General features: G+C 37.5%; 2 protein-coding genes across 2 annotated transcripts; both read left to right on the top strand.

The window, feature by feature from the left end:
* The first annotated feature begins 2,432 nt into the window (after nt 1-2,432).
* On the top strand, nt 2,433-6,660 carry LOC103559853 (olfactory receptor 5G9-like). The gene is made up of 2 exons (XM_008533660.2): nt 2,433-2,591; nt 5,683-6,660. Exons 1-2 carry the CDS (start codon nt 2,433-2,435, stop codon nt 6,658-6,660), a joined length of 1,137 nt encoding a protein of 378 aa, XP_008531882.2.
* An 18,322-nt stretch (nt 6,661-24,982) lies between these two features.
* On the top strand, nt 24,983-25,912 carry LOC139080952 (olfactory receptor 10A4-like). The gene has a single exon (XM_070603888.1). It carries the CDS (start codon nt 24,983-24,985, stop codon nt 25,910-25,912), a length of 930 nt encoding a protein of 309 aa, XP_070459989.1.
* The last annotated feature ends 715 nt before the right edge of the window (nt 25,913-26,627 follow it).

Below are 26,627 nucleotides of genomic sequence, written 5' to 3'. Positions count from 1 at the left end.
CCTGGGTAACATTCCTGGCTTAGTTATATATCATCTGTGTGATCCTGGGAAAATTATTTGCTTTCACTTTTTTCATCTATAAAATACAAATAAATATAGTACCTACCTCATAGGGTTGTTGTAAGAATAACATAAAATTTTGTGATTGAATTTAGCATAGTTCTTTGTACTGACTAGCTCAATAAATCTTTTAAAAGTATGTAGCATAAAACTTTAACTTTTTTTTTTTTTGAGGAAGATTAGCCCTGAGCTAACATCTGCTGCCAATCCTCCTCTTTGTTTGCTGAGGAAGCCTGGCCCTGAGCTAACACCTGTGTCCATCTTCCTCTACTTTATGTGTGGGACACCTACCACACCATGGCTTGACAAGCTGCGCGTAGGTCTGCACCCAGGATCCGAACCAGTGAACCCCTGGCCGCTGAAGCAGAACGTGCCAACTTAACTGCTGCACCACAAGGCCGACCCCGTGAAACTTTAACTTTTGAGCTACACAATATACATTCAGAAGTCATAGAAAAGTTAAAGAAATTTTCATTTGGGACAGCAAATGACCAGCATGACATCATAACTAAGGGACGACACTCATTTCCAGGAGGATAGTAAAAACTTCCATGTTCCAGGCTCCATGGAGATAGATCCCCTGCCCTCATTCACTGCAGACTGGTAAAAGGACATCCCCCAGGATCTGTCGCCAGGATAGATGACTCCTCCCTCAAGCCATCATCACAGTAGTACAAAAAGGGGAAACACATTTGGGTATCATTAAGCCTGGTCTTCATGTCCTCCTGAAATGCATAGCACAGACGGAGAAACAAATTAATATCAGAAGAGCCGCCTGCTTCAACACTGCAAGGATGGGAATGCTTTCAGCTACGCATAAATCCACAGCCTTCACAATTTGGATTACTAATTTACTCCATTGTCCCCATCAAATAGTTAGGGATGGAGCAGTGCTCATTAATAAACACCTGTGAGAAAAAAGGCAGGGACTGCACTGATGCCATCATTTGAATTCTTATAAATTAGGTACTTTATGGCACCATCACAATTTTGCTTCTAGCCTTTGAGAGATCTTTGAAGTTTGAGAAATTGATAGTGCACAGGGCTAAGTGCCCAGAAGGTATTGCCTCTACATTATTCAAATGTCTACAGGCAGTGACAACGGATAAAGACATCTTCATTAATATGTCACAACATGGGAAAGAGATATGGGTCTCTAGATAAAAACATTTGGGCACCAATTTGGTCTGCTGGCACATTACCTCATTCATCCCTGAGCATTAATGAGTTAGCCTTTAAGTCGTTATCCCATAACCTCCATTTCAGCAAAGACTGCAGTTGTGATGAACAATATGGCTCATTTTATCTTACGTGGCAGTGATGTCCCAAGATAATTAAATTTGGAGACAGCATTCTTCAATACGTGGAGTCAGCCCATCGGGTCATAGCAGAAGCTCATAAACTGGTTCAAATATCACTTAATTTGTCACAATTTAACTTGAAAATGAAGAATAATTTCTTTATTTAAAATGGCTACAAAATTCTGCATAGCCAAGCAACAGAACTAAATGAATCTGCCCACAAGAGACATGTCTATAAAGTCTACTTTTAAAACAATTTTCTTGTTTTAAAATCAACAGCTTTAGCTCTTAAAATGCATATTAACTTGGTATTTTCTATAAAAGCTGCTAATGAGCCAGCACAAATGGAGATTTAGGCTGCTTTTGCTTTCCAAATGGGAGACGCTGTGTGTGTGTGTGTGAGCACACTTACACATGTACACGTATTGGGGAGTGCGAATAGAGTATTGTAGGGGATATTGCTAATTTAATATTGATTTTGTATCTTTACCTCCTAACACAATGACAGGCACATGATAGATGTTTAATAAACATTTATTGAATGGAAAAAATAAAACAAATGATGTGTAGAATCAAGTCTTCCACAACTCAAACCTGGTTTGATAAAAAATGGAAAATTATGGTACAAGGCAACTGGCCACTACACACATCTTAGGCACAAGAGTATTTTATTAGAACACTGAGTATCACTCAGAGACTTTATTGACCACATAAAACTAATTAAATAATTCTTTGATGTTTAAAAGTAATCTATAGTTTATAATCAGAGTAAAGAGTTGAGTAAACAAAGTGATATGGCACAACATAAAATGAGAAATATATCCTTACTACCATCTTCTGTTTGGGCCATTTATCCATAATTCCTAGAATCCCCATGTTTTGGAAAACAACTGGTATTTTAATTGTGGTTAAGACTTTTTAATATGTATGGGAATGTATTTTAGATAAAATCTTTATAACACAATGTATCTCATAGTCAATTTGATTCTTCCAACTGTCCCCAAAATATCTCAGTAGTGACTACAGGTCCCCAGACTCTCAGTATGAGTCAGTGAAAACATCCCATCGGGGATGGCACAGCTTACTGCTCCAGCCATCTTGGACGTCACAGCTGCTCAGTCCCTGGGCTCACTTTTCTCGGCATCTCAGGGGACCAGTCAAGAAGGCAGGAACTTTGCTATATTAATGATTCTTCCAACTGCACAGAAATGGCCAAACTTGGAGCGGGAAGTAGGAAGAGAGTGTAACTTGGAGCTTAGTTCCAGAGGCTTTACTGTTATGGGCACATGAACTTTTCTGTGCCCGCCAAGGGAACACATGGAAAGAGCCCAACCACCGATGTTGGCCTGAAGCATTTTGGATGGGTACAGAAACAGAAAAGTGGCTGGTGAATACTTGTGACTTCTAGAGGCATTCAAAGAAGAAAGGTAGGTGATAAAAGAAAGGGATAGTTGTAGATAAAAGTTTGAACGTTCCACATATCCAGTCATTTCCAGCAGCTTTTACTTGGGCCGTACTTCCAATTGGAGACAGCAGCCCTGGGTAGAATTTAGGAGACCTGAGTTCTATTGCTGACAATGGCACTCAGCATCTGTGTGTAATCTGGATCTTTGTATGGCTAGCTCCTCTCCATTCAGATTCCAGGTCTTAATGTCAAATCCTCAGAGTGGCTTTTCTTTCTATTCTGTTCAGTGTTGCCCCTCCAAACTCTGAGCCTTCTCTATTCCATTAACTTGCTTTGTTTTTTTATAATTTTATTTATTTTAAAAACTATTTGTTTGTCTATTTGCTGTACATCTCTTCCTTTAAATTGTAAAGTCCGAGAGACTACCCCTAGTGCCGGGAACACACCGAGCACCCAATAAATATTAGTTGAATGAATGAGTGCATGCATGCCCAAGAAATATGTATCTAACTTTTTTGTAGCTTAGATTCATCATCTGTAAAATTAAGAGAAGCCATCTTATTTCCAAGATTAGCATGATAACAAAGAAAGGTTAGATTTGCAAATCCCTTGAAAAAACTTTAATGATATTTAACTTATGATTCTATATTTTAAAAAGACAGCATGGATATTACAGTAGCATTAGAATATTGCTGACCCATATTTGAATGTAGATTCTGCCACTTAACCAATTATGAGACCTTGAGCAAGGCATTGGAATGCTCCAAGCCTCAGTTGCCTGGTTTGTAGGATGGGAATGATAACAGTAGTTACTTCCTAGGGTCGTTAAGAAGATTAAATAAAATGATTTCTATCAATCACCCAGCATAGTGTGTGGCACTTATGAGGTACTTTATTAATAGTAGCTACTAATATACTCGGGATAATATTTAAAATTTTAACAACTAGTACTGTATACTGTGGAAATTTTGGTTCCCAAAGATGGCCATAAAAGTTACTTTAATGGAATACCAGCCCAAAGCAGGCAGCCACAGCCTCAGAGGGGAAGATGGACACCAGGCATTTACTTACAAGTTGCCAGAGGCTAATCTAGTTTTCTCTTCCAGGATCTGACTTGGAGCCCACGAGATGATGGAGGCCAGTGTTGTGAATGCCAAGGTGGGCTGGCAGGTGCCAGGGAAGCAGCCAGGGATGAGATGCTCCAGAGCAGCAATTCAACAGTTGTCATAGAACTTTTTAAAAGTTGATTTGTCTTTCCAAGTGCATACTTTCTGAGTATCTGCCCTGACTATATTTACGCTTTGCAAAGCATTTTCCTAGAGACTCTTATTGGATCTTTGCAGCAATTCTGTGAGATCAGAAGAGCAACTGTTATTGTTCCCATTTTACAGATGAAGATCCTATAACTCAGAAAGTACTTACTAAAGGCCATAGAGCTAAAATGGTATGCAATAAGAACTCAAACCCAGGTATTCTCACTCTAAATCCAATGATATAAATCCTCTGTGCAATGCTATATTTTGTTCTTCACTATCCAAGCTCTTAACAGGAAAAACAATATTAGAATAAAGTATAGTCAGACATTGGTAATCTCCCTGATTAAGAGAAAGGATAGAAACGGCCCTAAGCAGAATTTAGCGTTGTGATTTTTCAAGGAACTGTGGAGGAAGCAACCTCTTGTGTTCTGATGAGGTCGTGGATTTCATGTTTCTGAAAGATTAGGGATCAGAGGCTGTTACCTCCTCCCAGTGGAAGGAATACTGTAGACAGGATACCTGCTTCCAGTTCTGGCATTTACAACAGATCCTTGGGAAACTACAGAAAATTTACTTCCCCTTCTGGGGCCCCAGGTTCTGGGTTTCTCCACCTTTAAAACAGTATTAGATGAGAGAAGTAGTTCTCACCCTTTTTACTACTTCAACATGCTGGAGAATTACAACACAATGATTAGTAACAGGAGTTCAGTTTAGGAAGGGATTCTAGCAAGGGGCAAGTGACAGAATCTAAAAGGGGCTTGTGTGTAGTTTGAACAGATCTACTAGGGGATTTCCAGTCATAATAATAGCTAATATTTACCATGTGCTTAGTGTGTGCCAGCCACTGTGCTAAGTGCTTTACATGAATTCTCATTTCATCTTCACAGTAAATTAATGAAGCTGAAAATATTTGCTACTCTCATCTTAAAGATGAGGGAATTGAAGCTCAGGTAGGTTAAGTAGCTTGCCCAAGGTCACACAGCTAGTAAGTCATACAGTTGGTTTCTAACCCACATATAATTGACCTTGGAACTTGCCCTCTTATGTCTATATTATATTGTTTTATATTCCCTCTCCATTTGTCCCCTGCTGTCCTTCAAACACACAACTGATAATGAAAGAACTAGTAAGTTTCTAGGGACCCTCGTGTGTCTAAGATTTGTGTTCTTGACTTTATGCTCAGGCTAAGTTTTGGGTGATGACAAGTTCAGCGTTGGAAAGAAAAAGGGTGTGGAAGGAGGAATGAAATTAGAATTCACTGGGTATCTCCTCTTCTTCTTATGTCCTGCTAAACATTTTACCTACACCCACCATCACCTTCAGTCTTGGCAACCAGTCTTACAAGATTGATGTTTTATCCCTGTTTACAGAGAAGACTCAGAGAGGTTAAGACACTAGCCCAAGGTCACGGAGACAATAGGTGGAAAAACTGAGATTCAGTTCCATTCTTCTCCCTTCAGATTCCATCTTCTTGCCCTTAAACCTTGTATACAGTAGGCTGGAGGGTGGCAAGAGATGAGTGGGCCAAGATGAAGCATTTGCCATAGTTGACACATGCAATATGTCATGTCCTAGGTAGCCAGGGCCAGGCCCTGCAGGTGCCTGTTTAAAGACTTGAGTTGTATATGTCTCACTATTGTCATGCACTTCCCTCCTGCAGACATGCAGTGGCCCAATGGGAGCAGGCAACACCAGCAAGTTGAGTGAATTCTTCCTCGTGGGCCTCACCAATGATCCTCAGCTTCAGTCCATCCTCTTTTCCCTCTTCACCTTCATCTATGCAGTCACAGTGGTGGGAAACCTGGGCCTCCTTGCCCTCATTGTAGTTAGCCCACGACTCCACACTCCCATGTATTTCTTCCTCAGCAACCTGTCCTTTCTTGACTTCTGTTATTCTTCAGTCACAGTCCCAAAAATGTTGATGGGGTTTTTCTCTGACTGCCAAACCATCTCCTTCTCTGGTTGTGTGGTCCAGACAAGCTTCTTTTTGATCTTTGCTGTCACTGAGTTCTTCCTCCTGGCTTCAATGGCCTATGACCGCTATGTGGCCATCTGCAACCCTCTGCTGTACCATATCATCATGTCCCCAAGGCTCTATTTGCAGCTAGTGGCTGCTAGCTATGCAGTGGGCCTGATGAACATGATGCTCCTCACTAGCACAACCTTTCATCTGACCTTCTGTAAGTCCCGTGTCATCACTCACTACTTCTGTGATATTCTTCCCCTTTTAAAACTCTCCTGCTCTGACACACATGTCCTCCAGCTTCTCCTCTTTGCTTGTGGTGGCTTTAATGTGTCTGTGTCCCTGCCAATTGTCCTGGTCTCCTACACATGTATCTTCTTGGCTATCATCAGAATCCCCTCAGCCCAGGGCAAACATAAGACATTCTCCACTTGTGCTTCCCACCTGACTGCTGTCAGCCTGTACTATGGAACCACAGTGTTCATTTACTTGCGCCCATCCTCTGAGTACTTATTAGGCAGGCACAGCTTGGTCTCTGTATTCTACACAGTGGTCATCCCCATGATCAATCCCATGATCTACAGTCTGAGAAACAAAGATGTGAAGGAAACATTTGGGAATGTTCTCAAAAAGACCTCACAATTCTTCTCTCTTCCCACTCCCAGATTTCCATGATGTCCAGTGCAGTAAAGGAAGGATAAAGAAAGGAAGGAGAGGGAGGTGGCTTATTTTTGGCCACCAACCATGTCTCAGGCATTATTCTAGGAATTTTAGATAGATTATGCCTTGAATCATCTTCATAATTCTGGGAGTCAAGTATTATTATCTCCAACTTATAGATGAGGAAACTGAGGCCCTGAGAGGTTTAGTGATTTGCCTAAGGTCACATAGCTTGTATGCAGTGAAACTTGAATTTCAATTCAGGACCCTCTGACTCTGAATCTCCTTTTCTACTACATTACACTGTTTCAGTATAAGGCAAGATGCCACCCTCTCTCTTTACCCTCAGAGTCAAGAGTTTCCAAATGTTTTCCCTTTCTGGTAAATCTAGTCTCTTAAACTTATAATAGATTCAATACCCTAAGACCCATTCCCTTTCCCATAGCCAATTCTCTGCCTGTGGCTTCGGATCATGCCTAATCAGGTCACTGAATTGAATACATATTGTATACAGAGCCCTATATCAGATGCAAGGATGGAGAGGGATCACAAGGAAGAAAGCCATGGGCGCTACCTTTTGGAAGCTTCCAATTCATTTAGGGAAGACAGAAGAGCTCACCCAAAGGCAATTGAACTATGACTTTTTATTTAAAGTGACATTCATTGAGTTCTTTCTGTGTGCTAAATGCTAAATCAGTTATCTCATAATTTTCCCAAGAACTCTGTGATGTAGATACTATTGTTGCTCTAATTTCACGGATGAGAATAGTAGCTAAAAATGATTAAGTAACTCACTCAAGGTCACACAGCTAAGGAATGGTGAATATAGAATTTGAATTCAGGTCTGTTTGTCCAAACAGCTTATGTTCTTTCCACTCAGCTATATCACCTCTTGGATTACTGGACTGCCTATCAGCAAGCACCAAGAACATAAGCTATGAGATGGGGACTCAAGGTGAGGGAAGCAGGATGGATTTGGTTCATAAAAGAATCCAATCTAGGAAGAGGTGGGTGGTTTGAATAAAGTCTGTGAAGAGTGATGGAGTGGTAGGAATGGATAAATAGTGAAGGGAATTAGAGGAATTTGGGATCAAAGGCTGAGATGGAAGAATCTAAATGCTGGTTTGGCTGGTGCTTGGTAGAAGGCAAACTTAGAAGCAAAATATATTGGCAAAATGGGGAGATGGTTGGGTGGAAACAACAGATATTAAGAAAATGGAGAGATGGTTGGGTAGGGCTCATATACCTTCTTTGTAGGTCTTACTAACATCTAAATAATCTCTTACCACTATATGTGGAGGAGTTCTAAATAGAGCTCTGATTTCCCTAATTTGACCCAATATGCAGCTTTGAATGTGTAGTTGCTTAGAGTTGTGGTAAGAGTCATGTTTTACGGATGCCAAGTTTTCCATAAACCTTTACTCTGGCTTTACTCTGTTCTCTGTCTACAGTCCACAGTCCTCAGACTGGCCGGAAAACCAACATATTTGAGCCCTTGATCACAAAAGACCATCAGGGAATTACTTCCTGACTCAAAACTTGTGGTCAAGTTAGGTTTGGACAAGGTCTAAACAAGTGTGACCTAATGAAGTTGTTTCAAGTCTAAAGGTAGCCAGACCCAGAGAAGGGTCTTATTTCCGACACTTTCCTTATAGGGAATTCCTCTGTCTTGGAGCATAGCTTTTCTCTATTCTACCATTTGCCTGGACCATTGCAGTAGGCTCCTAACCAGTCTCATTGCCTCCAGGCTTGCCCCGATCAATTTATCCTCCTCACTGCTGCTTTATGATTATTCTAAACAGAAGTCTGATCATATCATTGCTCTGCTTTAAATCCCTCAGTGGCTCTTCATTGTCCTCAGTATAAAGTTCAAATCCCTTAACTTACAAGGCCTCCACAATCAGTCTTACCTCTTAAACCTCATCTTTCACAACCCCTCTTCCCTTCCCCGTAGTTCATATCCTCTCCTTTGCACTTACTATTTTTCTCATCCACAATGCCCTAACTTTCCATCAGCGAAAAATCTTCCCCATATTTCTAATCAAAGCCCTCCTCCTGAGCTGACCAAAAGTGTTCACTCCTTCTTTGGAACATTAAGACCAATGATTGCAGCATGCAGTCATCCTATACTCTTATAGTTCTTTATTTTACTCCTTTCTTTCTTATACCATATCTTTCCTTCTCTACTAGATTGTATGCCTTGGAGGGAAGGACCAAGGTGTCTCAGAGCTATGTAACAACTTTTGTGCCTGAAACCAAGTTAGCATTCAATATATGATGCTCATGGGAAGAAAAAATGACTTTGCATATACTGCATCTTTGGTCTATGCCATGGTCATTTATGTCTACTTCTGAACCCTCTGAAAAGTCCAGAGGTGTGTTACTAATCCATCCTCCCTCTCTTTTTTTAATATTCTACCTCCATTCCAATATGTACTTCCAGTCTGACCTTTTCCTATGCCTCTGTCCCCCTGCATTATAATTCAGCATTTGCAAATCTATTGTTTTGTGTTGATTTGATGTATGTGTGTGTGTGCATATGTGTTGTTTTCCCAACTAGATTAAAGTTTCTTGGGGAAATGGGTTACATCTGTATTTGGCTTTCCCAGTAATAGTTAGCTGTGAAAATGAGTGCCCATTGGATGAACAAGTATGTGCCTGTAATGCATAGTTGATGTAAAATTGAAGAGGGTTTGTGTGGAGCTCAAAGTAGGGCAGAGCTAACCAGATGAGTTTAAGAAAGGAATAGGGAGCCAGCATTTATTATTGGTCTACTAAATGCCAGACACTATGATAGATCCTCATTATCTCATTGAATCATCAGAACAAACTGATTTTAAAATAAATTTTAATTAAGACTTTATTTTTTAGACCAGTTTTAGATTCTCAGCAAAATTGAGGGGAAGTACAGAAAGTTCCCATATACCCCCCCACATGCATAGCCTCCCCCATTATCAACATTTTCCACCCAGAGTAGTACACTTGTTACAATTGATGAACCTACATTGATGCATCATAATCACCCAAAAGCCATCATTTACATTAAGGCTCACTCTTTCTGTTGTATATTCTATGGGTTCAATAGCTTGATTTTATCCTGATTTTACACATGAGGAAAAAGAGTATCAGAGAAGTTGTGACTTGTTCAGTCACACATACACAACCAGACTGAGATAGAGACAGAACTTTGAACTCAAGTCTGTCTGAATCCAAAGCCTGCATGTTTAACTACTTTACCGGTCTGCATTGGAGTGATCATTTCACTTTTCTTAAATCCTAGATTTGTGTTATACATTGTGACATCAAGACACTGGGAGATGAACACTGGAGACTGAGTCAGCAGGAACATATTTTGTTTAGATTGAGCTCTCATTTGACATATCTGAGACACAAAGGAGAGAAAGAAAGGCAAGGAAGGAAGGGAGGAAGAGAGAGAGATGGAGGAAGGGAACAAAAGAGGGAGGAAGGAAAGAAAAAAAGAAAATATCCTGAAAAGTCCTGTCATCCCATTATTCAGAAAGTGTACAGGTGGGAGTGGAAGGGTACCACACCCTCTGGTCTCTTCTTAGGGCTTTTTCCTGAAACTAGATCAGGTAGAAGAAGGCGAGCTTTCCTAACAATCACTTTAGCCTCTTGCTCAGATACCTCATAAAATACTATTTCTCATAGGAAAACTTCCAAAACTTCTCTAGAAACATATTTTAAGAAAATGGCCTTCAGTAGTGTCTACAACCTTTACAGATTTTACCAGTGGCCATGTATTCCTTCAACAACTTCATGAGGCTCCAATGCCCTAGAGCCCTGCTTAGCTGAAGCAAGGATTCTGAGGTCTGCCCCCTACCTTGTTCTGTCATTGCTCACTCCACTCCGAAACCATTCTCCCTTAGGTGACTTGAAGAAGGTTCCCAAGACACCCTCATTCTAGAAGAAACTGCTTTTTCTGGTGAATGGAGTGACTCCTAACTGTCACTGGCCCTGTCTAGGTGATATAACCTGGCCAACTTGATTTAGCATTCCTTGCTTGGGATCCATTCTCACTGCTGTGCCTCACTCTCCAAAACTAAGCCATCTTGAGAGCATCTTGAGAAGGCAGGGCTTGGATTTACTAATATTATATATAATAGTAATAACGACTAAGCAGGAGCACCTCTGGCTGATTGAGTGCCTACAGTCCCAGTACCTGTTGTTTTACATACGATTTCTCATTTAACTTTACAGACAAAGAAACTGAGGCTCTGAAAGATGAAAGAATTTGGCAGAATAGCAAGAAAAAATTTGACAAATCCTTATTACTAGAGGGGAAATTTTAATACACTGCTCTCAGAAACTGGTAAGCAGATATGTAAGAATATATAATATTAAACAACACAATTGTTAAGTTTGACTTAATACACACACACACACACAAAATACGTTTTGAATCCTGGGCTCAAAAAATATAGGATATACATTATTTTCAATCACATTTGAAATACTTACAAAACTAGAACGCAAATCAAATGTCAAAGGAAGTCTTGATAAATTCCAAGTAAGTAGTATCATATTAATGACATTCTCATCAAAATGCAATAAAATATAAATTAATAAAAAATCTACAAAAACCTTCATACATTTGGACACAAAACCCTTTTAAATGGAATAAAGAAAAAAATTTATGAAAATTACAAACAGTTATTACTGAGTGACATATATCAAATTATAGAGTAACTGATGTGATACTCATAAGAAAATACAATGCGTGCACTACGAAACAAAATAACTGAATATTAATATGTTAAGCATTCAACTCAAGAAGTTAGATAAGAACCTTAAAGCAAACCAGAAGAAAGTAAAAGAAAGAAAATAATATCAAAACCAAAATTAATGAAATAGGAAACAAAAAATAAAAGTGTTTAATAAAGCCAAAAACTAATTTTTTAAGAGTTTGATAAAATAGACAATACTCTGAGAAAATTGAATAAGTAAAAAAGAATCAAGACCTGAATAACTATTATTAGCAATGAAAATGGGGACAGTACTAAATAAATACTTAACATTTTTAAAATAATTAGAGTATGCTATGAAATATTTTATACCAGTATATATGAAAAATTGATGGGACAGAAAATTGTGTAGAAAAATGCAAATCAACAAAATTTTTATCCAGAAGAAATTGAAAACACGAATAGGCCCTTAGACGCTGAAGAAATTCAATCGGTAGCCAACCCCTCTGCCACCAAAGGCATCAATTCTATATTCTTTCACAGTCAAGTTTTATCAAACTACCAAAGAACAGACAAGCTCTACATTATATAGAATATTCCAGAGAATAGAAAAAGAGAAAAGCTGCCCAATCCATTTTATGAGGTCAGTAAAACCTTGATACCAAAACTAGACAAGCTTGTTAGAAGGATCAAAAAGTATATGCCCATCTCACTTTTGATGAAAGTCTCTAAAGTCCTAATTAAAATACTAGTTACTTGAACTTAACAAATGTATAAAAAGTAATACAATATGATCAAAAGCGCTTGATTTCAGGAACTAAAGGATAGTCTAATTTTAGAAAACCCATTACTACAAGCATTACTTAAGCTGATTAAAGAGAAAACAATATGTAAATCGATAGATTAAAAAAAATTAAGTGAAATTCAGCACCTCTGTATGGAAAAAAAGTCTCTAAACAAATCATAGAATAGAGGAAAAAATTTAATCTGACAAAAGATATCTACCAAGAGCCTACAATAAACATTATAATTAATGTAGAAACTTTAGAAACATTTTCGTTAGAGCCATGAACAAGATGAGGATACTTGCTTTCCAAATTACTATTTAAAATAGCATTGGAGAGATCATTGTCAATTCAATAACACAAAGAATCTAAATAGATTTAAGCATTGGACAGAAAGAAAGTGTCATTATTCATGGACTATCTGATTGGCTACATAGAAAACCAAAGAGAATTTTCAGACAAGTTATTTTAACTATTAAGGGAGTTCATTAATGTTGCTGCATAGGATATATTTTTTAAAAAATGAATAATAACCCTATACAGTAGCAAAAAACAATTAGAAAACACAATTTTTAAAAAGTTACCATTCCCTGGCTAAAACGTAAAATAGAAACCAGATGATATAGTTAAGGATGGGGGACAACTATTACAACTCCATACATTGCTGATAGGAATGCAAAATGGTATAGCCACTTATTAAAACAGACTGGCAATTTTTTGTAAAGTTAAACACACTTACCATAGGACTCACCCTAGGAATTTACACAAGAGAAATGAAAACATGTCCACGCAAAGACTTGTCATGTGAATGTTTATAATAGCTTTATTCATTATAACCAAAGCCTGGAAACAACCATGAGCTGTTTAATGGATAGACAAACTGTGGCACATCCATACAATAGAATACTACTCAGCAATGAAAAGGAAACATTTTTTCATACTCTTTTTTTGAACATTTTTTTTCTGTTTTGTTTTATACAAACAAAAACATGGGTGAATCTCAAAAACATTATGCTCAGTAAAAGAAACCAGGCACAAAGGACTACATACTCTACATACTATATAATTCCATTTCTATGAAATTCTAGCAAAAGATAAACTATTGTGACAGGAAACATATCAATGGTTGACAAGGACCCAGTGTGGGTGGAAAAAACTCACTTCAAGGGGATGAGGGAACTTTTTGGAGTGACGGAAATGTTCTATATCTTGAATGGAGTGACGATTACACAACTGTATATATTTGTCAAAACTCATCACATTATAATCGGTGAATTTTATTGCTTGTAAATTATGCTTCAAAAAAGCTGGTGAAAATAAAGCTACCATCCTCAATAACAAGCAGCAGTACTATTACCTAAGCATAACTCTAACAAAAGATGCTCATGATCTTTCCATAAATTATTGTAAACACTATTGAAGGACATAAGAGAAGACTTTAATAAAGGAAGATATTTACCATTTTCTCATATAGGAAAACCCATTAGCTTAAAGATGTCCACAATCCCCAAAATTAATCTATAAATTCAATACAATTCCAAACTTCCAACAGATTGTTCATGAAATTTAACAAGCTGATTCTAAAATCCATATGAAAAGTTAAATGACCAAGAATATCCAAGACAATTATGAAGAAGAACAAATAGGAAGGACTTATCCTACATATAGCAAGACTTAGAAAACTATAATAATTAAAAGAGAGTAGTATTTGTGTAGAAAGAGGCAAACAGATCAGCTGGAGGAAAGAGAGACCCAGACACAAATCTGAGAATATAAGAAATCTTGCTGTGTGACAGAACTGGCATTGTAGATCACGGGAGTAAAGGATGTATTATTCAATAAATGGTTTAGGAACAATTGCTTCTTCATATTTGAATGAATAAAATTAGTTTCCTACATTGCATCATATACAAAAATAAATTCCAGATGGATTTAATAACTAAACGTTTTTAAAAACCTTTAAATTTTAAAAGAAATTTAAAGTAATATATTTATGATATTGGGGTAGGAAAAAATTTCTTAATTAAGACATGAAAAACACAAATTGTAAATGATTAATAAATTTGACCACATCACGAAAAAAACCTCTGTCCTTCTACGTTATAAGATATTATAATAAACAAAGTTAATTGTTAAGTGACAGACTTGGAGAAGACATTTTCAACAAATATACAACACACAGACTACATAAAAGACTGAATTTAGTAAAAAACAACCTAAATTAACAATGCACAAAATATTATCGGACAATGCACAGAAGAGAAAGCCTGAGTGGCCAGTAAATAGGTGAAAACATGCTTTTATCCTCTCTAATAATAGGGAAATGCAGATTAAATTAGCACAGAGATACTGTTGCATAGCCATCAGATTGCCACAAATAAAAACCTAATACCAAATGCTAGCAAGAATGTGAGGAAACAGATACTTTTATACACTGCTTGTGGAAATGTGTGTTTGTACATCCACTTTAGAGAGCAATTTACTACTACCTAGTAAATAGGAAAATATGAATATACTCTGAGCCAGAAATTCAACTCCTGGGTACCTTAAAGAAATATGAGAAAAATATTCAAGGATATTTATTGCAACATTGTTTGTAATGGCTGAAAATTATGAACATTTATAAATGTCCATCCTTTTCTAGACAAAAAAATGTTCAGATTTTCAATTTATAAGAATCTTTCATCCTTTTGTTAATCCATCCAACGCAACCTCAAAGCAAGGGTGTGAAAAAAATAATTTCAATTGCAGGACTCTTATTTTTAGCAAGTAAGCTATAAGGAAGAACAAACAAAGTCACAGTATTCAATATAACAAAAAGCAAGGTAAATCATAATAACTGAATGAGAACAACATGTATCAACAGGGATAGGTCTGAAAAAACAAATGTGAAGCAGGAGAAAAAAGCAAGTTGCAAAAAATTATGATGCCATTTGTGCAGAATTTAAAACATGCAAAATATTATCACATATTGTTTATGGATACATTTATACGTAGTAGAAGGATAAAAATACGAACATGAAGGACACATATCAACTTTAGGCCAGTGGATGCCTCTGGGGCCCAAGAGAAATGGGGCTGGGGACAAAAGAAATTTTCACTGTTTTAATGTTTTATTTGTTAGAAAGCAAGCTCTGTAACAAAAATAAATAAATAATGGCTTATCCATATGTTAGAGCACTATGCAAGTGTTAAAATGAATTAGATTGATCTCTGTGTGCAGATACATAAAGAACTTCAAGATATCTTAAAATAAAAAGCTCTAGAAAATTATTATGAACTATGTGGTCACTTTTGTGTAAGTATGAAACAAATATAAATGTATATGAATGCTGTATAAGCCTACGAAATTTCTTGAAGCACCCACAACAAACTGTTTATAGTAGTTGCCTCTGGGGAGAGGGAGTGGTGGTCCGGGGCTGGAGGGAAGGTTAATTATACTGTTTTAATCATTCACTATGCACAAATTATGTATTGCTCATTAAAATTAAATTTGAAAAATTTATGAACTTAAAATCAAAGACCCAATACTTTGTGTAATCTTTAGATTAGTATTCTTTGCGTATTGAAGATTACATAACATTTATTGGATTTTCTTTTAACCGAACTTCCTGCTGAGCCTTGGTGACAAGCAGGCTGGCAATTAGGGAGGAGGTGTCACTTTGGTGAGCTGTCCAGCTAAGATTTTTTTCATTTCCCTCAAGGCCAAGAGCTATAGCTGAGACATCTTTGCATCTTCCACCGTATCTAGTACAGGTCCTTGCCTGTGTCAGTAAATTATACTCATATGTTTCTTCCTTCATTTATTCATTCATTTATTCATTGCAAGAACTATTATTAAAGAACAAATATATTTCACTGCAAACATAAGCCTTTCAAGTACTTTCTGCTTTAAATAGTGTTGGCTGGGATGGCCAGGGATTTGGGACTCCTGTTGTTTCTATGGGAAACATGAGTTGACATCAAATAACTAAGTCACAAGTGAACTTCAGGGTTATGATCTATTCACATTTGCCAATACTCGCAAGAATTATATCTTGACAAATTACTTTTGATAAAGTTGAATGATGACGAAGATGGAAAATGATCTTAGTGACAATGACAATGATGTTACTGTTGCCTGGAGGCATTGCCTCCTCTCCTTTTCCAATGACCACCATTCTCTCCTGAATTAAAGTAACAGCCTCCTCACTGGACTTTCTGCCTGGAGTCTTTTCTTTTAGTTCTAACTTATCATTTGCTTAGCCACCCAAAGTATTTCTAAAACATGAACATGACTACGCCACTTCCCTATTTAAAAACCATTTAATGGCTTCTTATTGATCTCAGGATAAAGTCCAAACTCCTTAGGATGGTGTACAAGTCTCTCCATTTTCTGTGCCTGCCTGTTTCTCCAGCCTCCTCTCTTGTCACTCCTTAGTGGCAAATAATACTCCCTCTGACCGAAACTCTTTCCATCTCCTTATTGACCTGAAAGACTTCTATTTATCCTTCAAAACTCAAAGCATTGTAAAGATTTAATGAAATAATAGATGGAAAAGTGCTTTGGAAAGAAATTAACAAATGAAAAAAGTCCCAACATAGACGGCAGGCCCTCCAATAGACCTTCACTGTTCTGCTTTCCCTGCAAACTGACCCCAAAACTCCTTTCTCTGCGCTACATCTATACGTTATACAGAGTCCTATTGTTGCATTTATCATGTTGCAATTTCATTGCTTTGTTTTCATATCTGACACTTCCACTAGTCATTGGGCTGCAAGGTCTTTCTTCACCTTTGTATCTCTAGCATTCAGAGTACTGCCTGACACAGAGGAGAGACCTTATATTGTTTGTGAACTTCATAACCAAATGGTGACAATGATGATGACCTGGGATAACAAAGGCAATGGTCATATCTGTGCAAGTTCTCTGTTTTATGTGATGTTCATGTAGCATTAAAGGATGTCACATAGCCATCAAAGAAATACAGGAGAGACCTCACTAAGCACTATACAAAGAGATTCTACTACTCCCAACCAACATTTTTCTGTACAGCCAGGAAACTATATAAGGCAAATAAAACCAGCATTGAAGAAACTTACTCAGGGGGCCAGGGGCAAGATGTCCAACAAGGATAGAAAAATGGACAAGGCAATTGCTTTAAAAAACTATCTCTGACATCTTATGTAACAGGACTTTTAATTTGATTATAAGAACCAAACTATAACAGTTGTGCTTTTAATTAGAGTGTAGAATTTACTTAGAGTTGACTGAAGTCTTTGGAGAAAGGGGATTTAGATGTTTGCAGGCTATATTTAACGACATAAAACGGTAAGAGTTTTACTTCCAGTTTTAGGGGTCCAGATTTTTTTGAACTTAAAGACAAAACTATCCTCAACTTTTATGATCAGCAACATCATTAGCACACTCTTAAAATATGATATTAGCATGGAGCATGTAGATTTCTAGTTAACAAAGTGTTTCCCACACAGCATCTCGTTTGAGTCCTGCAACAACACTGTGAGGTCAGCAGGGTGTGGATTAGTGCCCCCACTCAAAGTAGAATAAAACTGGGATTGAGTAGAGATAAGTGACACACCAGATTGCACACACAGTGGGAGATCCAGGTCTAGAACCCAGATTTCTGTCACTAGTTTCACTTCTTTTCACGTTGTATCATCCCCAAGCTATTTTTTGGTTCTTTTAGCAGCCTCTGGAGACTGGCCTAGATGGATTGTGGCTCTGACCCATGTGACATGTCAGATACTCCAATATTCAATTTGACACCATTAGTCAGCAGTCACTGAATGGAAGTTCAGAATGTCATGAGACTCCAACATTGATCTCTCAATTAAAAAGCAATGTTCCCCTGGGAGCCAAACTTAAAGATAATTGGTTTTCTTGTTTGAACTGTATCTACCAGTCCCCGCTTGCAGAAGGTTGTAGGAGTATTTAAAAGATAAATACATTGGCAAGCATTATGCCTTTCTAAATCCAAAGGAGGGCACTGCAAGAGCTAAAAATACTTTGACCACAACTACTTGAAAACCGAAAGTCCCTTTAGGTGAAGTACACTTTGTTCTTCCTTTTGGAAGCCTGGTGGGCTCCAAGGAAGGTAGGAAGAAAAATATAATTGTGCAGATATAAAAGGGAAGATTGGAGAGCGATGATTCTTAAGGTCTTGTCGAATCTTTTTAAAGGACATATAATGACTTGTCTGTCATGCTGTTGCTGGGTCTACTCCTGGTCAAGCAACATAGTAGTGGTACAGCAAACCAGCTACCTGTTTTAGCAACCTAATTTGGTCTCTGCTAAGAATTTGGGGCTCCACATATACAGATGGAACAAGAAGACAGACTCTGAGGAAGCAAAGTGAACATCTCTACATGGTCTCATCGTAGCCACCTCGGGATCACTTAAGTTTCCAAATTCAAGTGGAAGGAAAAAGATGAGGTAATTATCTTGATAATCATTATCCACACCCATCTTTATGCCCTTCTCCTCTTCTAAAAGATGATCTTTCTTTATTGCTTGAAGATACCTCCACTTGTGTATTTCCCCATCCCATCCCCTCTAACCTCCACTGATACCCTCCTTGCTCCATCACTCACTCCTTTGCATGTCTTTCATATTTCCCTCTCTCTAGACTTAGACTTTTCGCCTAGAATCTTGGTCAGTCCTGTCTTTTACCTCTAGTTTTTTGGTTCTCTCTCTCTCTCCTTTACTTCACCAACAGTTTTCTTGAAATAATAACCCACATCTGTTGTTTTTACTTTTCACCTCCCCACCTCAGTGCAGTCAGGATTCTTGCCCCAGCATTCCAATATTCACAACACCTTCTTTAGTAACAATTCTGATGGTTCCTTTCCTTCCTTGGACTCTGTGCTATGACTCTCTTTGTTTCTCCCACTTCTCCGACTCATTTTTAAAATCTTTTTCTGGCCTTTCTTCAAAAATGTGTGTGGTTCCCCCTTTTCTTTCCTAAGCCCCCTACTCAATTTTCTCGAGCAATCTTTCCAAAATCAATGGCCAATATGGTCCTCAGGTTACTGGACCTTTTCTCACATTATTCTCCCTGCCTGGAATGCCTTCTCTCTCCTTTTTCCCGAAGGAGAGAGATACCCACCATATCTCTGAAACAGTTTACTTCATCCTGTCCTCTAAACCTCTTTTTCCTAAAGCAGGTTTTTTGTCACCATCATAGAAATCCATCTCAATTTCTTATATTTGTTGTTCAGCTCAGATGATGGCAATCTCCATGTGGTTCTTATTATCCAGTTACCTGACAAAAACTCCTGGTTCATAATAAACTTAGCATCTTGTAAATTCACACTTACATCAACTTACAACAGATTAACTTTTTATCTCCAAGAGAAAGAGTTATGATTGAAATACAAGTACAATGTGGTACTGTAATAATCATTATTCTCCATTTTCTCATCTGAAAAGTCAAATGACAAATCAAAGACCTGCTCCCAAATATCTTGCAAGATAGTTGGGGAGATTAAAAATGATGATGGACCTGAAAGTTCTTTGAAGGGTATTAAGCTCCTGACATGCAAATTTACTAAAATGAAGGTAAGTCTTTTTTCAGGAACTTACATATTACACATTAAGGGCAGGGCACTGAAGAGAGATGAAAAGAAAGCAGAAAGTTTAAGAGTGTGCTGTAATGGAAAGAGCAAGAACTAGAAAATGAGACCTGGATATTAGTTCCTGGACTATTACTGACTGGATCTGGGATGCGAGGAAAGACACTGTACCTGCCTGGATCTTCTTTTTCAGTTACACTATTAAAGCGTCCGTCAAATGTTTCTAAAGTCCTTTCTTTAATAATCACTAGAAGGAAGTGGGAAAGACTTAAAACTTATCATATGGTCCTTCATTATAACTTTTTTTTTCAAATGTCCCCCAACTCTTTTGCTCCTCCTTTCCTCCATTGTTTGCATTTGGCAAACTTCAAATCTGATTGAAACCAACTATTTGCCTACTCCATCCTGGCAGCTAAACATTGCCAGAGAAGATCATGCAAGAAAGCAGTCTGGTTTCACCTTATTAAATTTATGATCTCAAAGGTCAAAGTGCTACTCAATACTGCCTGGAAATTGCAATATTTGTTCTAGAAGGATAGCCTTCTCATTTCCAGATATGACTATTTTACAGCTTTTCCTCTGCCCTCAAACCTCCCATGAGTCCTCCTCGACCCTCTCTTTTACATGATGACCTCACCTCCTACTTCATTAAGAAAACAGAAATCATTAAAAACAGACTCCATCATCTTTCTAAAGTTAAATGTAGCAACTTAACTACAACTGCATCTATTTTCTCCATTCTTCCTCTTGTTAAAAAGATGAGGTGTTTTTGCACTTACCAAAAGTTCACCCCTCCACTTGTGGTCTGTATCCCATCTCCTCTTACTTTCTAAAAGATTTCACCCTCAAAGTTAGCTCCTTATTTAATTATGCATCATTAATATCCTCTCTATGCTGGATTATTCCTGTCAGCATACAAACGGCAGGCTCACTGATCATCTCTATGGTTACCACGCAATCTTTCTGTTTCCCTTAAGTTTCCTCCACTCTACTGAATCTATTATCTGTGTAACCAAACATAAGAGACTATTCTGTGTCTTCATTTTAACTTCACAACAGCTTTCAACACAATCAACAATTCTCTTGAAATATGGCTTCTGTTATTCTGTTTCCTCCTGGTTTTCATCTTACCTCACTGAATCCTCCTTTTCAATATCCTTTCCTTACTTCTCCTTCTCTGTCAGGCTTAAGAGAGTCTTAAAGCTCAGTGTAGGGCATTCTTCTATATTCATAATCTCTCTGTAAGTCATCTTATCCAGTCTCAGGGCTTTGAATATTACCTATATTCTGATGATTCCTAAATTTATATCCCATTCCAGCCTTCTTCTCAGGGCTACATACTCTCAAATCCAGCTGTCTACTTCTCCACCCAGAATTCTCATAAACATCTCAAACTTAGTACTTCCAAATTGAACTTGTGTTCCTCCTCAGCTTTCCCTCCACATTATCACCATCTAATTAAATGAAATCAGTTACTCAAACCAGAAACCCTGGAGTTATCTTTGATAGTTCACTTTTGATCACTCCTCACATCTAACTTCTTAGTAAGTCCTGACATTTGTATCTCCAAAATGTGTCTTGAACCTGTATTCTCTCCATCTTCTTTGCAACCACTTTATTCAGGTTTACTATCATCTCTCATGTGGTCCGCTGAAATAGTCTCTTAACTATCTCATTCTGTCCCGGAAGTTCTTCCTCTAGTTCATTTATTAGACAGCATCAAAAGTGATTTTAGGGGCCTGCCCCATGGCCAAGTGGCTAAGTTCGCGAGCTCTATTTCGGCGGCCCAGGTTTTCAGGGGTTCAGATCCTGGGTGCAGATGTGGCACCGCTCATCAGGCCATGCTGAAGCGGCATCCCACATGCCACAACTAGAAGGACCCACAACTAAAAATATACAGCTACGGTACCAGGGGGCTTTGGGGAGAAAAAGGAAAAAATAAAATCTAAAAAAGTGATTTTAAGCTGTAAATTTGGTCATAATGCTGCTTAACACTCTCCAATGATTTCCTACAATATGTTTTCCAATTAGAAACTGAAACTTTTATTTATTTTTTGATTTCTTTGTTAATTTTATTTTTTATTCAGGACATATTGTTTTATAACATTACATAAATTTCAGGTGCACATCATTATATTTCCACTTCTGTGTTCACCATCAAAAATCTAGTTGCCATCTGTCACCATACAAATGTGCCTTTTTACGCCTTTTGCCCTCCCTGCACCCCTCTTCTCCTCGTAACCATCAATCTATTCTCTATGTGTTTTTTGTTGTTCTCATTGTTTTTAATTTTCCACGTATGAGTAAAATCATATGGTATTTGGCTTTCTCCATTGGACTTATTTCACTTAGCATAATAGCCTCTTGCAAGGTCCATCCATGTTGTTGTAAATGGCAGGATTTCATCTTTTTTATAGCTGACTAGTATTCCATTGTGTATATATGCAATGTCTTCTTTATCCATTCATCCATCACTGGGCACTTAGGTTGTTTCCAAGTCTTGGCTATTATGAATAATCCTGCAATGAACATAGAGTCGCATATATCTTTTTGAATTAGTGCTTTTGTGTTCTTTGGATAAATATTCAGAAGTGGAATAGCTGGATCATATGGTAGTTCTATTTTTAATTTCTTGAAGAATCTCCATACTGTTTTCCATAGTGGCTGCACCAGTTTACATACCCACCAGCAGTGTATGAGGATTCCCCTTTCTCCGCATCCTCTTTAACACTTGTTATTTCTTGTCTCTTTAATAATAGCCATTCTGTTGGGCATAAGGTGATATCTCATTGTGGTTTTGATTTGCATTTCCCTAATAATTCGTGACGTTGGTCATCTTTTCATGTGCCTGTTGGCCATCTCTATATCTTCTGTGGAAAATGTCTGTTCAGATCCTCTGCCCATTTTTTAATCAAGTTGTTTGGTTTTTTGTTGTTGAGTTGTATGAGTTATTTATACATTTTGGATGTTAACCCCTTATTGGATGTATGATTTGCAAATATCTTCTCCCAAATGGTAGGTTGTCTTTTCATTTTGTTGATGGTTTCTTTTGCCACGTAGAAGCTTTATAGTTTGATGTAGTCCCATTTGTTTATTTTTTCTTTTGTTTCCCTTCCTTGAGGAGATACATTCAAGAAGATACTAAGACTGATGTCAAAGAGCGTACTGCCTATGTTTTCTTCTAGGAGTTTTACAGTTTCAGATCTTAAATTCAAATCTTTAATCTATTTTGAGTTAATTTTTGTGTATGGTGTAAGATAGTGGTCTAGTTTCATTCTTTTGCATGTGACTGTCCAGTTTTCACAACACCATTTATTGAAGAGACTTTCCTTTCTCCATTGTATGTTTTTGGATCCCTTGTCAAAAATTGCTTACTAATTCATTAATGTGTGGGTTTATTTCTGGGCCCTCAATCCTGTTCCACTGGTCTGTGCATCTGTTTGTCTTCCAATATCATGCTGCTTTGATTACTAAAACTTTGTAGTATACTTTGAAATCAGTGAGTGTGGGGCCTCCAGCTTTGTTCTTTTTTCTCAGGATTGCTTTGACTATTCAGGGTCCTTTGCTGTTCCACGTAAATTTTAGGATTCTTTGTTCTATTTATCTGAAAAATGTTGGGATTCTGATAGAGATTGTATTGAAACTGTAGATTGCCTTAGGTAATATGGACATTTTAAATACACTAATTTTTCCAATCTGTAAGCATAGAATATCTTTCTATTTCTTTGAGTTTTCTTTGATTTCTTTCAACAATGTTTTATAGATTTCAGTGTAAAGGTCTTTTATCTCCTTTGTTAAATTTATTTCTGGGTATTTTATTCTTTCTGTCACGATTGTAAATGGGATTGTATTCTTGATTTCTTTTTCTGCTATTTCATTGTTAGTGTATAGAAATGCAACTGATTTTTATATATTGACTTTGTATCCTACCATATTTAAAATCTACATTCGATAGCATGGCCTACAAAGACCTGAATGATCTGACCCTTTCCTATTTTTCCTATGTCTTTCTTCTTCATCTCTGTCTGCTTTTGTCTCTCTCTGTTTCTCTCTCTCTCTCCAACTCCCCTTCCACCATATGTTGTTTTTGTTCAGTTTTTCAAACACTCGAAATCATTTCTCCTTAAAGTCTGTTCCCTCTGCCCTGCATACTCTCTCTTACCCCCACTCTCAACTCCTGCATGACTATTTCCTTCCCATATTTTTAGGTCTCATTTTCTTAGGCTTTTCTTGATGACACCAACCAAAATACCCCTCTCCCAAGCACACATATATACAGCATATTTCTTATTTTGGGTCCTTGTTTTTTAAATTCATAGTAAACAACTCAAGATTATTTTATGGGTATCTTTCCTTATTTATAGTCTTTCTCTCACACTAAATGTTAACTCCGTGAGACATAGAGAGTATTCCTGATTTGGTAAAACAAATCTTGACTTTTTCATGATTTTACTCCAGGCAACTTTCAAAGAGTTTGACACATAGTAGGCATTCAATAAATATTGTTGAATGGATGAATGAATGTATTAAATGTCTAATATGGACCAGTGATTGTGCAAAACATGTTACACATAATTAATTTGTTATCCTATAGACAAGGAAACTGACTGTCAGATAAGTGAAGTGACTTACTCAAAGACACACAGCCATTAAGTGGCAGAGCTAGAATTTGAATTCAGGTATGTCTCTTTCTCCTATCATCTCCCTGTCATCACTATTTCACTCTCACTCCACTATGCCTCCTCTACTAATGTTTAGAGAACTTGCTATCAAAATAAGTTTTAAGAATTAGACATCTTTTGACATGATGAAATTCAATTGGTATAATTTAATTGGTATGGAATTTCTAAAACAAAAATAGATTTTAATAATAGATCTTATACAAATTACACATAGGTGATTCAGAATATTCAGTGCTGATGATAAAACCACTAGTAGCTGTAGGAACAACCAGGGTAAGATTTCCACAGATAGAACATTTTCCCTCTATTTTTTTCAAAATAAATATCAGCAAAGTGTGTATATTTAGATGTCATAGTCACAGTCTCAAAGTCTCATACGTTCTATATAAGGTGAGGTAACTGAAGTTATGGATTAACTTTCCAAATGGCCCCCGGGAGACTGTGGTCAAATTTGTTAATTAAGATTAAGGATCCTGAGCATCCAGGAAGAAGCCAATTACTCTCAATATGCATGATATCTCTAGCAGTTTGATTTTTTTCCTAAAAATAGCATTTGCTCAATGGTAATTCTTCATATTTTTTTTAGATCCAAATCATGGTCAGCAGAGAAGAAGAAAATATGACTCAAGTTTCAGAATTTATCCTTTTGGGTTTGGGGGATCTCCACGGCCTTCAGTTTCTTCTTTTCGGGGTATTTCTGGTCATCTATGTGATGACTCTCATAAGCAACATTGTAATCCTAACTGTGGTGTCAACTGATCACTCCCTGCACACCCCTATGTATTTCTTTCTTGGCCACTTCTCCTGCTTAGAGATTAGCTATACCACTACCATTGAGCCCACGATGTTGAGGACATTGCTATCAGCTCATGTACCTATTTCTTTCCCAGGCTGTGCTTGCCAGTTTTATTTTTTTGCTGCCTTGGTGGCTACAGAATGCTTCTTCCTGGCTGTAATGTCTTATGATCGCTACATAGCCATCTGTAACCCGTTGCATTACTCCACCATTATGGACCACTGTGGTTGCTTACAGCTAGCTGGTGCCTCTTGGGTGGCTGGATTTGTGGCACCTATTCTTCTCATGGTCTTCATTTTTCGGTTAACATTCTGTGCTGCCAATGAGATTGACCACTTCTTCTGTGATTTGAAGCCCATCATGAAACTGGCCTGCACTGATACTCAAGTAGCTGAGATTATCTCTTTTATATGCACCTCTTTATTCGCCCTCGGCCCCTTCCTGCTAAATCTGGCTTCTTATACTTGCATCATCTCCACCATTCTGAGAATTCCTTCTATCACAGGGAAGCAGAGGGCCTTCTCCACTTGTTCCTCCCATCTGACAGTGGTCTGTCTGTATTATGGGACACTGGGCATTGTCTATGGCTTTCCATCAGGGCCTCAGGATGAAGACTTACTGAAGTTGCTTTCCCTTTTGTATACAGTGCTTACCCCTGCGCTCAACCCTATTATTTACACCCTAAGGAACAAGGATATAAAGGTAGCTCTGAGAAAATTGGTGCGTTGAGGAATGTATACCTCATCAAAAGGAAGTTTGATTTTTTAGTGGCTCTTAGCACTTTCTGAAAACCCCAACAAAGTGGAAACATTTCTACAGTGTCAAGGATACTTACTGTGAAAATGATGAGTTTTCCTTTGTTCCATCAACTTTCTTCACACTAATGAACAGAAAGTGTGTTGAGCTTTTTTCTATTGAACATTTTGTAGGTGCCAGGTACTACACTAAGTTCTTTGCATGGATTATTGTGCTAAAGCCTCACAGCAACACAGTAAGTTAGCTTCTGTTATTATCCCCATTTTACAGATATCACGACTGAGTCACAGAGATTAACTCACTTGCTGAGGACCATTCAGCCAGACAGCATTGAAATCTGAATGTGAATTTGAGCCCAAGATTTACTTAGGATTAAATCCATCATCTACTAACCGAGGGGAACCTAGAATCTTGTAGTATTCAAAATGGTTGTCTTGGACTACAGAAGACATTACCGCAGATGACTTTTCTTAGGGAAAAATGAGTTAGATAGGAAGTGAGAAGAAGGAGAAAAATAATGTAATGCAATCTAAATTTCAGCCTGTCTCCTTTCCCTACCTAAAGTCTTAAGAAAAATGCATGAGATAAAAACTTCATGGGATTAAAATTTATTTTAGTTTTTCATTTCAGAATTATTTATTTGAAAAAAGATTAAAATCAACCTAACTGGCTCAATAAATTAAAGCAC

Source organism: Equus przewalskii, chromosome X (assembly GCF_037783145.1).
Source record: "Equus przewalskii isolate Varuska chromosome X, EquPr2, whole genome shotgun sequence".
Taxonomy (NCBI): domain Eukaryota; kingdom Metazoa; phylum Chordata; class Mammalia; order Perissodactyla; family Equidae; genus Equus; species Equus przewalskii.
The sequence above is the reverse complement of the archived record's forward strand: the minus strand, read 5'-3'. Positions and strand labels throughout refer to the sequence as shown.

What these genes read in the sequence shown, in the direction of transcription:
- LOC103559853 (XM_008533660.2), top strand. Translation starts at nt 2,433, where the DNA reads ATGGCACAGCTTACTGCTCCAGCCATCTTGGACGTCACAGCTGCTCAG. An exon ending in GGCCAAACTTGGAGCGGGAA is followed by an intron (nt 2,592 to 5,682) that starts GTAGGAAGAGAG and finishes TCCCTCCTGCAG; the next exon opens with ACATGCAGTGGCCCAATGGG.
- LOC139080952 (XM_070603888.1), top strand. Translation starts at nt 24,983, where the DNA reads ATGGTCAGCAGAGAAGAAGAAAATATGACTCAAGTTTCAGAATTTATC.